At 40.6% G+C, this 13,929-nt stretch overlaps 1 protein-coding gene across 1 annotated transcript in view; it reads left to right on the forward strand.

Moving 5' to 3' along the window:
* KLHL1 (kelch like family member 1) overlaps nucleotides 1-13,929 on the forward strand; it is a 1,088,169-nt gene that overhangs the window by 1,017,625 nt on the left and 56,615 nt on the right. The window contains exon 9 of the mRNA XM_069205295.1: nucleotides 5,985-6,197. Within this exon, the coding sequence (XP_069061396.1) occupies nucleotides 5,985-6,197 (213 nt within the window). The remainder of the gene's footprint in view (nucleotides 1-5,984; nucleotides 6,198-13,929) is intronic.

Below are 13,929 nucleotides of genomic sequence, written 5' to 3' on the forward strand. Positions count from 1 at the left end.
CAGGAGAGAAGAACTTAGGTCTTACATAATGGTTGATGCCAGTAATAACGCAGTGGGAGCAGTTCTAAGAAAAATTAATGGACACAAAAAATCATATTTGGATTTGCTTCTTGTGTCTAGATGGACTACAGAAAAGACATTCAATTATAGAAAAAAAGCTACTGGGGTGCATTTGGGCTGTCAATAAATTCCACTCCTATATGTGGGGTAGGGAATGTGTCCTACTTACTGATCTTACTTCCTTAGTAAACATTCTCAACTGTAGTTCCAGAAATGCAAGCACTACAAGTATTGCCAGGTTACCCTCTAAGTAATTAGACAATCATGTAATGTGGAGCACACCCAGGAGATGAAAAATGTGAAAGCGGACTTCTTGTTGCCTTATTGTGTCACTGTATGAATCTCAATGTAATGATGATGAAAGACAAATGGGCCTGATTTAGATTTTGGCAGACTGGTTACTATGTCACAAAGGTGATGGATATCCTGTCTGCTGATATATTACCTCCTTTATTTACCATTGTATTTAAATTTCAGCAGATGTGATATCCATCACAATTGTGACGGAGTAACCCGTTTGCTAAAATCTAAATAAGGCCCAATATCTAGTAGCTGTTGTTTCTCCAGTGGTTTTACAGCCTTGACATTTTTGCCTACAGAATAGGTGCAGGAATAAATCAATGGTTTTACTGTTAAAAATGTTTCTGAATTATGTTCAGAAGGGTGGCCCAAGGAAAATCTCTCAATTGGAGATTTAAAATCATATTGGAAAGGTTCAAAAGATATTTCTATTTGTAACTGTGTTTTAGTCAGAGAAGACAAAGTGATACCATCTCTGTCTTTCAGGATAAACTTTCTTAATGTTGTCCATGAAACACACTTTGGGTGACCTTCAACCAAATGAAGAGTGAGGGGTTTGTACTGAAGTCTGTCCATGGACAGGGATATTGATCAGACAATTCGAACGGTGTGTTGTGTGTTTCTCCAGTGATAAATATTATAAAATAAAAAAATACAGGGATGCTATACATTAAAGTAACAAAACAATATGGAGTAATTTGACCTTAGAGTTCCCAGGTCGCCTCAGAACATTACCCAAGCAATGCATTCATGTTGTTGTCTTGGTGGATAATCAGATGAATCAAGTCTTGATGTTGTAATTATTTTTCCCTCTGAACTTTTCAGTAGCGAATGATTAGCTTCTCAAGTGGCTTCATTTACGTTTTTTTTTTAAAATTTAATAAAAGATTACGTCTTTCCTAAAATTTACTGGAGTCAAACATTAGAGAAGCTCTCTCTAGCCCACCAAACTACTGGATTTGTCAACATAATTATTTGCTTCATTTCAGAGTTTGATCAGTGGGTTTTGAAATCAATAACTTCCATGTTGTGATCACACAGAAACACAAAACATTGTGTCGATAGTAAAGAAGGTATACAGTAAACTCTGACTGATGCACTAGGTAGAAGGAAGAGCATAGCAAACAAGAATGTCATATGGAAAAAGTAGATGACTGTATGTCTGATGATATTGAGAAAACCAATCAATCAATCAGTGATTTGTAGAGTGCAGCTAATCACCTGTAGGGTCTCATGGAGCTGTTTATAGATGTGCTGCTCAGTTGAAGAGCCAGGTCTTGAGATCCTTCCTGAACTGCTTCAGTAATGCGGACTGAATGAGCTTGAGAGGTAATGTGTTCCATGTCTGGGCTGCAAGGTAGGAAAAGGATCTTCCTTCTGCTGTGCTTTTCCAGATCTTGGAAAGAGCTGCAAGGGAAAGCTGGGAAGAACAGAGATGTCTGTTGAGTACGTAGAAGGCGAGGTGGTGGTTGAGGTATGCCGGTCCTATGTTTTGTAGTGCCTGTAAGTGTGGATCAGAAGTTTGTATGTAAAGCGCTTGTTGACTGGGAGCCAGTGTAGGTCTGCGAGGTGGGACGAGATGTGGCTGTGTTGGGGGATGTCTAGGATGAGTCTGACTGATGCATTTTGGATTCTTTGTAGTCTTGATTGTAGTGTATTGGTTATGTCGGCATAGAGTGCATTGCCATAGTCCAGTTTGCTAGTGACAAATGTGTGGATGACTATCTTCCTCGTGTCGGAGGGGATCTACTTGAAAATCTTTCACAGGAGTCGGATGGTGTAGAAGCCTGCCGATAAGATGCTGTTTCGGTGCTGTGGTGGCTTCTGAATCTGGAATGGGATGGGTCTAGGATGTGGTGTGTCTTGAGGAATTGCTGGTTGAGGGCCTTTTCCGTTTTTTTGGCTGGGAATGGGAGCAAAGAGATGGGTCTGTAGTTTTTCAGCTCCCTTGGGTCGGCGGTGGGTTTCTTGACCAGTGGGATGTTCTCGTTGTGCTTCCATTCTGATGGGAAGGTGGCGGTCTTGAAGGATCGGTTGAGAGTTCTGCAGAGCTCAGGTGACAAGGTGGCGTTGGCCAGGTTGAAGAAATGATGAGGGCACAGATCAGAAGATGCTCCTGAGTAGACAGAGTTCATGAGTCTTTGGTTGTCCTCTTTGGACATGGGGCTCCAGGAGTTCAGGATCTGGTGTGGTGCTTATAGTGGGTGGTGCCGGTGGGTCTAGGTTCCTGAAGTCTTTGTAAATGTCTTGGATTTTTCAGTGAAAAAAGGTGGCAAGGTAATTGCAGAGGTCTTGGAGAGAGGGATGGAAGAGGTGTCTGTCCCAGGGTTCGTGAACTCTTTGACAATGCTGAAGAGCTCATTGCTGTTGTGAGCGTTGGTGTTGAGGCGTTCTCGAATGGCAGTTTTTTGGCTACTCTGAAGTTCTTGTGGTGTGTGGTGACTACATTCTTGTAGGCTGTGGGGTCTTCGGTTGATTTACTGTTCCTCTGTTTCTATTGCAGTCACCTGCAAGAGTGTTTGGATTCTTGCAGGTCTGCTGTAAACCATTTAGGTGTTTTGCTTTGTTGGTTCCCTGGAGGTTTCCTTAGGAGGACTTTGTTGTTGGCGCATTCCGATAATCAGCTGTGTCCAGTGGGGGTTGGTTGAGAGTGTTGGTGAGTTGTGCTTCTGTAACTTTGTCCCAGCGTCTACCGAGGGAGCAGGGGGCATAGTGGCATGTAGTCTTCTTTGTGAAGATAAAGTGGACGCACTTGTAGTTGGTCCAATGGTGTTTGAATGTGTGAAAGATGGTGATATTGTTCCCTGCTCGGAAGACAGGGTTGAGAATGTGTCCGGCTCTGTGGGTGGAGACATTGCAGAGTTGTTTGAGGCCGAGTGTTGTGAGGTTGTCCAGGAGGTTTGTGGTGTTGGGGTCATCCGAGGTATCAAGGTTGAAGTTGAGGTCTCTAAGTAGGATTTAGTCGGAGCAGGTGAGCGCTTGGGGGGTGACGAGGTCGGCGATGTCTTTGCATAATTGGGGTCAGGGCCCGGGGGGCCTGTAGATTAGTGTGCCACAGAAGGAGGAGTGGGTGTTGCCCTGAATCTGGAAGTGTAGGTGTTCATGGGTTGACTGAGACTGTGACTTGTTGGTGGTTGTCAGTAGAAGGGTGTTCTTGCAGACAATAGCAATGCCTACTCCAGGCTGGTTGGCTCTGTCCTTGTGGATGATTTTGTAGTTGTCCAAAATGGCTATTGCGATTTCCAGAGCAGAGGTGGGGGTGATCCATGTTGTGAAGAAGTTGATGCCCAGGGCGGTTGAGTCAAGGAGGTCCCAGACTTCTACTGCATGCATGACGAGGGAGCATGTGTTGACGAGCATGGTCGGCCATGCTTGGTACGAGATCGTGAGGTGGTCCTTTGAGGGTGCAGGAGCATGCGTGGAATGAAAAAGGTCCATGAGTGTTCCTGGGGTTGGCTAGGTGGCAGGCTGAGGATCTTCCTGGTTGAGGGCGCGTACAACCAGCAGATAGAGCGAGGACCAGGGTCCATGGTGCAGAGGGATTTCTAGGCGTGTACAGGTGCAGACGGGCTTGCCTTTGGCGGGCCCGCTGTGCCCAACCCCACAGCAGCTGCCATTAAGAAGGGGAGTGAAGTTGGGTTTGTCTGTCAGCTGGGAGGCGGAGAGTGGGAAAAGCGCTTCACAGGAGGGAGAAGGGCAGGTAAAGCAGTGGGGCAGGGAGAGTGAAAGGAGAGAGAAAGAGACAAGAGGAAAAAGATTGAATAAAAAGATTTAAAAAAACAAAAGTAAACAAACAGAAGTAAAGGCAGACATAAAAGCAGTAGTAAAGAGAGACAGAAGATACTTATAGATGGTCACTAAGACACCAGGGATGAGGTGAAGGCAGGAGCCTGCGGGTGCAGGTGGGCCTTGAACTGGGAGTGAGGCAGACTCTCAGTTCGCTTGAGGCAGAGGCAGTAGCAGCAGCAACAGGTAGAGCTGCACAGTGGGGAGGGCAACAGACGCTGACCAGGAGGTCAGACGATTTTCTCTCTCAGTGAGTAACACCCGCTATTAAGAAGGGGAGGGAGGCAGGGGTCCGGTCAGCTGGGAGGCGGCAGGGCATAACTGTATTCAATGACAAAACGTGTCAACCATCAAAATAATCTGTAGTGAGTTTCATGTCAGAAACTATGTGCGTATAAAGAAACCAAAACATGTTGAGAAAGCTTTGTCTAAATGTGGAGACAAGGTTGAAGAAGTAAATAAAATATTAATAAAAGTGCAGGATTAATGCACAGTAGCAAAAGTGCTCCAGTACCATATGTTAAAGTGACACCTACAAAAAGTAAAAAAACAACATACTTGTTAACATGCTCTACTATAAAGAAAGAATATAGAGGCAATGCAATAAACTGGTTTGAATGATACTTTTCTTTCTTTGGACTTTAATATTGTACAGTTTTTTATCCAGTTATTTTCCCTCATTTTAATGTATTGTTATAACGGTAACTGTTTAGCATCAGTTGTCTTCTCATCTTTTATATTCTAATCATAAATTAGGTGTTTGGGATACCGTACTTTTCTTTATAAGAATAGAGTTGTGTTGCATCCTCTTCCATAAATCCTGTCTTTCTTCCATGCATTCTAAGCCAGCACTTGAAATGTTCACCTTTGAACTCTATAACTGGTGGCTCGTGCACTGTGCTGTCAGAGCCTGGAGGAATTTCATTTCAGTTTGCGTCGTGATACATTACTTCAGCATCACAATTTCACGGTCTGATGAACTGATACAATTATTTAAGTCATCCTTTTTCCAGTGATATTCAAATTTTGTACCAACATTCCAAAGTCATCAGCTTGTTATTTGCATCTGCAGCGCTGCCATATACTGATGAAAATACACATACTCAGCTACACAGACCAGTAACCATCCTAAGGCAAACCAGGTATAATATCCCAAAGGTTAATGTACAAACAACATAAACCCATGCCATTGCCATATGGTAGTATTCTGCCCCACATGACTATGGCCTGTCTCATATGGCTAGGTTCAACCATAATATGCTTCACCATTACTGGCACATGTCCCTTTGTTTATTAGCATGTACCTCAAACACATACCAGAAACTACATTGAATGTTCATAGTCAGCCTCACATGCTCACATATAGCATTATAGTCATATGTAATACCTCAATAGCCAATGTGTTGTAATCAGTTTCAAGAACTTGCTTTGTTTTATCAGGGTTAAGAGTGACATGCCTGTATGTACTCTGAGTTACATTTAGGGCCGCATTTTGACCACCAGGGCCACGGTGGCCACAATATTAAGGGCCCATGATGTATCCTACTTAATATTCAAGGTGCACATATCCATAATGTACACTGAAACATTAAAAATATTCTAATCTAGATGCAGTGATGTGTACAAAACATTCTGTTTTGCATAAATCAATGTCTTCTTTCAGGACACCATGTACTGAGGTTTGACAAGAAGTGTCAATAACCCCAAGTAAATGATGTGTAGAAAGAGTGCCACATAACACTGATGTTGTGTAATAACTTGCAATATTATCAGGAATAATATTCACATAAATATTCTGAATATAAAAAAATGTATATTTAATTTTCTTTCATAAACAGGTTGTATGCTGTTGGTGGAAGGGATGGAAGTTCTTGTTTGAGCTCCATGGAATATTATGATCCACACACAAATAAATGGAATTTTTGTGCCCCAATGTGCAAAAGAAGAGGAGGAGTTGGAGTTGCCACTTGTGATGGTTTTCTTTATGCCATAGGAGGACACGATGCTCCTGCATCCAATCATTGTTCCAGACTCTTGGATTATGTAGAAAGGTAAAACATATGGTAACATCTTGAAAAACTGCACATTGTGTTGAATAACTAAACTTCAAATGTACCTCTACATGTTACAAATAATAACTTTATTGTATTTATTTGAAAAAGTGGTTATTTGCTGAAGTTTTCACTGGACAATGAATATGTTTAAATCTGGCATATGTTTTTTTCTTCTTTTATTAGTCCAGAGAATATTATATTGCCCAATATCTAGGCATACAAAAGGAATATTCATTCTCACTTTTTCATTGGCAATAATTTTTTCTACATTATAAAAAGCTTTATATGACACAGAATGTATTCTTTGATATCCTATACAGGACAGTTCACTTTTGGGAGCTCCCTCATTTGCCTTTTCACCATACAAATGAAGGCCCCTATGCTTCTTCTTGCCCTCTTTTAAATTTGATCATGCACCCATGGATAGATATATTCTACAAGGAGCACAAAGAGTAGGCTACCCTCTGTGCACTTTACGCTTCTAGAAGGTTCCAGAAGTGCTAGAAGACTCAGAGACATGCTCCTTACTGTTGGAGACTGCATGACACAGTGCTACATTACTCAACAACCTTAGGGCACAAACCATGACCTTTAACCAAGCCCTGTTAATGGATTCTGTGCTCCCAAGGCACAAGTGACCACAATCTTAGCCATTTCCATCAACCTCATGTTTAAGGTGTTGGCCCGCGCCATACACTGCATTGACTCCCACCTCATATGACCTGGGCATGACATTCAACTATTCACAGGTAGTTTGAGCAAAGTGTGTCATCACCTCAATCTGAGAAAATGCTGGGCAAAGGTGGTGGCTAGCAAGCACTGGGAGGAGGTCATGACCTTCAGACACATTTTGCACTTAGTAATCTTGCCTTCAGATCTGTAGGAATTGCCTTCAGAAGAGAGAAAAAAACATCCTGGGTGCAGGGTGAAGGCCTTGTCTGTGCCTTTTATATCCTGTCAAGTTGCAGTCAGGCCCCAAAGGGCCGTGCCTGTTATCAGCCAGATCTGGGTACACTGCACCTTTGTTGGTTATGCACTGTGCTTGTTCTCTCCAACTCCAGAGCCCCCCTAGATATATATTCACATTGAAATCCCATTACATGTCATAACATTTAGTGACTCTTGTTATTCCAAGTGTCCCCAGAGTCTTCAGTGCATGGCCTTGAGCTTGGTTCTTAGAGAAAAAAAAAATGGATTCTTAAATGATTCATTTCAGGTTAATACATATATATTTGAAGGTTTCATTGATCATTGATGTAGCACATAACAGAAAATGCAACTATTTCACAGCTTACTCATGTCAGTCTTGTCACACAATTTATTTTAAACCATTTTGATTTTGAATGTATACATTTCAAATGAAGACATTCAATGTAGTGATGTAATGTACTTCATATGAATGTATATTTTAAATAATTATTGTGTTCACTTTCAGAGATCTTTGCTCTATGTCCTTGTAGAATTAGACTATGCGCACAGACCCATCAGTAGCATCTTTCAACAGCTGGTAGTACTGCATTATTTTTACTGATGACTCCACAGAGGCCTCGCCACTTCCCATCACTGGAAATTCCTGTGCAATCCGAAACATGCTGTACAATAGGCCAATAATTGATATCACAGTTGAATAACAGCCTTATGGTAACGCTAAAGGGACCACAGAGACATCTAGGGTTGGAAATCGTTTACCTTTGTTGCAATTTACATTGCCAAAAATTACATGGAGAGGGTATATCCTAACAGAACTCTGCCCCATGCACATATGTACAGATCTTAGCCATTTTGCCTCCAAGGGGATTTTTGATGTTTGTTCACAAAACAGCAGTGCGAGTCTCAGCTGTTTTGTAGTCACCCGATGTTAAAAGTGATTGCTTCATTTAGTCTCTTTAGTCAGCGACTCAGTATCTTTAGGACAATTTTCATACATCTGGTGTATGGGCAGTCTATCTTGTGATTGGTTTGAGCCCATTCTAATCCTACTTAGCTGTGATGCGTTGTTCCTCACTAAGCATGTAATGTTCTCTCAAACAAGCTGAGATGAATACTGACTCAGACATTTTTTCTTTAATTGTTTTTCTAGGACAATTAGTTTGCTGAATTTCAGTTTAAAATTTGAATGTTAATGCATCTTTCAGATATCTAGTAACCTTTTATAAAAGTATTTGAAAAATGGCAAATATGTATTCACATGATGTCAAAACATTTCTCAAAATAAAGTACATATTGAAAACACAGGGCCACATTTACAAAGATGTGATGCAGCGCAACACAGCAAGAAAACTTGTTGTGCTGCACTGCTTCGCATTGAGAGGACATGGATGTGTGATATCTACTAAGATATGATGCATTTTTGATCTCTTCTTCTGTTGGCACACACAGTGCAGTCTCTTGCCATAGCAAGTATCTTTGCACCATTGTGTAAGGGTGTCTGCAATGACTTTACTACACAACAACAATCCTTGGAGGCTTTTTCCTCTCCTTTTCATACGTGTGCTGCAGAAGTCATCACACATAGAAAGAGGTAAAAATTAAGAGAAATAAAAGTTTTTCTCATCGTGTCTCCCCTGGGAAGGTAAACCTTTTTGGCACATTCCCAGGTTTACTACTGGTAGTAAATCTGGGAATGCACCAAAATCCTTGGGTGGAGGATGCTTGGGAACACCCATGCTTCACCCATATAATGCCTTCCCAGGGCAAATAACTCAAAGCAGTGACTTGTGCTGCATTGTGTTACTCCAGATTTACTATGCAACCCAGAGCCCTGCAAGGTGGCTCTGCATGGCATAGTAAATCTCACTTAAGGTTTGTGTTGCCCTTGCATCATCACCTTATGTCTTATGTGGTTCCAAGGTCACATTGGATGAAGCAATGGACAGACGTCCATAGCTTCAGCTCCTGCAATGGGTCCTGCTCAGGCACATTCAGCTCAGACACAACAAGCTCAGACACAGCATGTGTGTCCTGATGCAAGGTGTGGCACCAGCAGTCTAGGTGACCTGCTCAGTCAGAGTCAGAAGTGACCTGGGAAGTCAGCGCTTAGAACACAGACCCCTTACCAGCAGGTCTTGAGCTGGTATCTCCACAGAACGTGTCTCAGTACATCCTGTAGAACCATCTAGGAGCCACCTGAGCAATCAACAGTCTAAACACTGAAACACAATAGGAGACTGATGGGTCAATCTCAGAAATTTTACACACAGAGTTCCAGTTGTATTAATCTAAAGTAGATCAGATTCACAGAACTAAAGCTCAAGACCACAATACACCACATCCTAAACAGGGGCAACATATTGCTTTTATTAGGACATATGCCAGCTCTAGCAGCATTAACTACATGAGACATCATAAGCATTCATTTTATACTACAACTAGGCAGCAAAGGGACTGAGGCAACACATGTAATATAGAGAAACTCCAAAATAGAGGAGAAGGTGTACAAATCCAAGGCTACATTCAAGAACAGCAGCATCAGGGTTAGTAGAGAAGAAAATAAAAGAGAGAAATATCCAAACATCCTGACCCCTAGAAGATATCCTCACCCTCTAAACTACCTGCAATATTCAACCCTAAAACCCTAAAAGGATTTATTGGTTACCAGAGGTCATGATTTATTGAAATGTTGCTGGACTGTGTAGATTGTTGTAGGAATCAAATAACCTAGCATTTCCAAACCAGTGGGATATTATTTGTCTCTAAGAAACCTGGAGCTTACAACCTATTCATTTAAACTTCTATCAAGAATTTACTAAGCCTATTGTTCCAAGCAGTGCTCACAGAAGGTCCTCAATAGGCGTAGCCACATATGTGTCAACTGTTATTAAGGTCAGAATAACAGGAATGAAGATCGCTTGCTACTCCTTACAAGCAGTAGTCCTTCACATATTAGGTATTATTAACACTAAATATAAAACACTTCTAATAAATATTTACTTAAACATCCATAACAAAGACCAAATGTGAGACTTAAGGAGCTCATTAATGAGTTAGAAAAATGAATATTATTTCAGTCAGGGCACAAATTCATATTCACAGGGGACTTCAGCTTGAGCACTTGCACTTTCGCACTGGTTAGCAGTGGTAAAGTGCGCAGAGTAACAAAAACAGCAAAAACAGAGTCCAGCACACATCAACAACCTGGGAAACAGAGGCAAACTTTAAGGGAGACCATGCCAAGGATGAAAAGTCTAACAGATATTATTAGGCAATACCCGGCATCCACCTCAAAGTACTCTACATCTCACAAGGACGCCATTCCAGTCGCTAAAACAAGACCCTTTTGGAAAACTAATAGACAACTTATTTAACAGAATGTAGCTAAGCCTCCTTCCAAGAAGCAGAAAATGTATCACAATGGTAAATATAACCCTCTTGCCTGGGAGGAGATGGGCCATTCACAAATTAACCTTACCTTTTGTGTCACTTTTTTCATATTTCCTGACTTCTCGATCACCAAAGGATTTGACAGCAATCACCATTTACCAATAATTACTTTGAACTCTTCATTAGGGCATGGTGATCAGCATACAGCTGCCATTAACTTGGCAAAATGCAAACCTGCTGTCATTATAAAGAATACTATGGAAAGCTCTGAATATTGAAAAGTTAAAACAGTGGCACAACGTTCCAAAGTGTCAGAAATTACAGGATGTGTTGCAAAAAAAACTAGACTCCATTTATCACAACTGTGTACAGAAGTAATACAAACTCTGCAAGGTAGGATGAACTGTGCCAATTTTAAACCAGGTACAATTAAGTGTTTCCAAGCGAATCACAAACAAATTGAAATGATTAAAATTCAAAATCGAAAACAAGCATACCAACCGAACACAATGGACACAATCTCACCCTCTGTTCTGCAAATTAAAATGTTGCAAATTGAATACTGAACGAAAATGTTGAAAAATAATTCAACTCAAAATCTCAAAGCAAGTTCTGGAACTTCATTAACAGACTGGATAACTACCATCACATTGAAACCAAAAATGATGTCAGTGCTGACTTAGGGGAATTCCACATTTGACAATTATACTCTGATGAGAATTTTAGAGATTTCACTCCACTTACCACACTGGAACCATTCACCAACTTCAATAGGGAGGCAATTAACACCCAAAGCACAAAATTTGCTTTACAATGAACAGATCAGGCTGTGCTCCAGGGCCCAACGAAATACCATGCTCGCTGCAAAAAGCTGTGATTGGCTCCAGGGCCCAATGAAATACCATGCTCGCTGCAGAAAGCTGAGATTGGCATTTGGCATACTTAAGCAGGATGACATATGCAAACCGGATTTTCTAAAATATTGTCCTCGAACCATCAATTCAAAGATGGGCACCTTGAAACACAACATTAACCTATTTGAAGAAGAATGGGAAAAACAGCAGTCCACATACCCAGTACTTGCCAGCTAAATAAGGGAAAATAAACTGACCAGATGGACCCTGAAGTCTGTGATCAGTTCCCAAACCCTATTGTTAGGTTGAGTGGAAGATACCAGGTAGTTGGCAGAAAACAGAATCTCATCTCTAATCATGACATCCTACAACTCACTGAACACCCAAACACCTGCAAAAACCAGCACAGCTGAAAATACTGTGAATGAGATTCATGTTTCTCCCAACAAAGAAGTGCAGGTCATCATGGGCATCTGAAACATACTCAAATTTAGGGTGCAGGTTTTTTGATGATAAACATGAGTCATTCACCCACCTTGTGTGCTGTTGCCAGGAAGTTAATGAAGAGCATAAAATTTAGATAATGCAGGTCATGCTCATTAACAAACTGCCACTCCACAAGATACGGTCTGAACACAAGGAGCCTATCTGAACTCTGTTGTTGGTGTATTCACCAATCATTAGAAAAAATTTAAAAAAAGTTCTTAATATTTAGTTTGTGCCATGCCACTTTTTTCTTTAACCTTTTGCCAGTTTTTAGAAGTAATTAGGGCCTGATGTAGAAATCGGGGGATGGGTAAATGTGTCTCAACAGTGACAAATATCGCGTCCAGCGAAATCTAAAGACCATTGAGTGTAATGGAATTTTTCACTTTGGTGGATTGGACATCCATCACCTTTGTGACTGAAAAAACCTGTCCCCCGAGTCCTAAATCAGGCAAAAGTCAATTCAACTGCAGTGATTTTTTTCAGTGTTCTAAATGCTTCCTAGTTTTTTTATAATGATCTTAATTAATCAATTACAATAAGATGAACTTACTTAGTTGCATTTTTTTGATTGACACATTGAAGGAAAGTGCTATATACAGAATAAGGTGAGGCTAGGCCGATTACTGTTTCCACCAATACCACTCTGATTTTTTTTTTTTTAATAGAATCATATATTTTGGTCCCCATTTGTAATAATATCTTTGAAAAGCCATTGAATTTAACACTGCTTTGTTTGTGAGGGAAATCACACACTTTACTTCCATGGAGGCATTTTCTTTTTAACTTTCCTCAGTGGCCTTCAGGAGCAATTCACTGATTGTTACATAAGTATGCCTGTATTGTTCATTGGTGGAAAAGATGACTTCAGAAACTTCACATTAGATATGGCAGTTACCATGAATATTTGAGCTCTCGGGTGAGTCTAAAAAGTACAGTCAATACTGGTTAACTTGCTCCAAAAGTGTGCAAGTTTATGACCTTGCCTTTTAATACATTCATGGTGGCAACAAGGCAATGGGTACTACTTTAGTACTACCCTATTTCATGTGCGGTTCCAAGAGAATCTTATAAATGATTATAGTGTAATACTTTTTTAAAGCTGTATAGGTAACCAAACACAAAACATTCTCCGTGGTAATTTTGGAGAAAGCAAATGACGCATAAGTTAGACATCTGAACCCTTGTGTGTGTATAAATATTTAGCAATGGGAACCATTATACAGACGTCTAATAGTCATTTCACTTCATTTGTTAAAATTACCGGTTTATGTGTTTTCATCAAGTTAACAATGATTGCACATGACTCCACCTTTTCTAAAGCAGTCTTTTAAATGATCGTAAACTTCAGTAGATTACATTTATTGTGGTGGGAATAATCTCAGAATTTTTAACAAATTAATCAACAAGTATTTTGCTGTTGTTTATTACCATAATGTGTAATTGGGTGTGCATAATTTGATTAAAAGATTCTAATAAAACTTCACATAATCCTGATGAATATCGTAAAACACAATTGGAAATACACAGCATATGTGTAAAAGAGAGTCGTATTGCCACCTTATGTCTCAAACAAATGAAACACAGCACATCATTGACATAGAGCTTAAGGTGAAGTTTTCCTTCGAGCAGTAAACTACATGCACATGCAGTTTACTGTTTAAATCAATCCTTAAGGTTAAGTTGAATATGGTCTGGGTTGCTACAAGGGGATATTACCATGGCATTCAACCTTCATCATGGTTTTTAACTCTTACATCATTCCCTTGAGGGGAACAGATGTAATTTAGAAGTGAACTTCATCATACCTCTGGCTTTTGAACACTGGGAGCCATACTACAGAAAGTACCCCAGGGAAGGAACTTACAGATACTCCCGATTTGTGCACCCCTGGGAAACTTTGGTGTCACAGAAGGGGCCATGGAAGGTTGTGTGGCCCCTTCTATAATACAGAAAGTGCTGGTGCACGAGTAGCACCAGCACTATCTCAAGAGGGCGTTCCTCATTTGCATTGGGGCATGTGCCCATGCAAATGAGAGAACCTCTTTGCTTCTGTCCCTGCACAGTAT

This window comes from Pleurodeles waltl, chromosome 8 (genome assembly GCF_031143425.1).
Source record: "Pleurodeles waltl isolate 20211129_DDA chromosome 8, aPleWal1.hap1.20221129, whole genome shotgun sequence".
Taxonomy (NCBI): Eukaryota; Metazoa; Chordata; class Amphibia; order Caudata; family Salamandridae; genus Pleurodeles; species Pleurodeles waltl.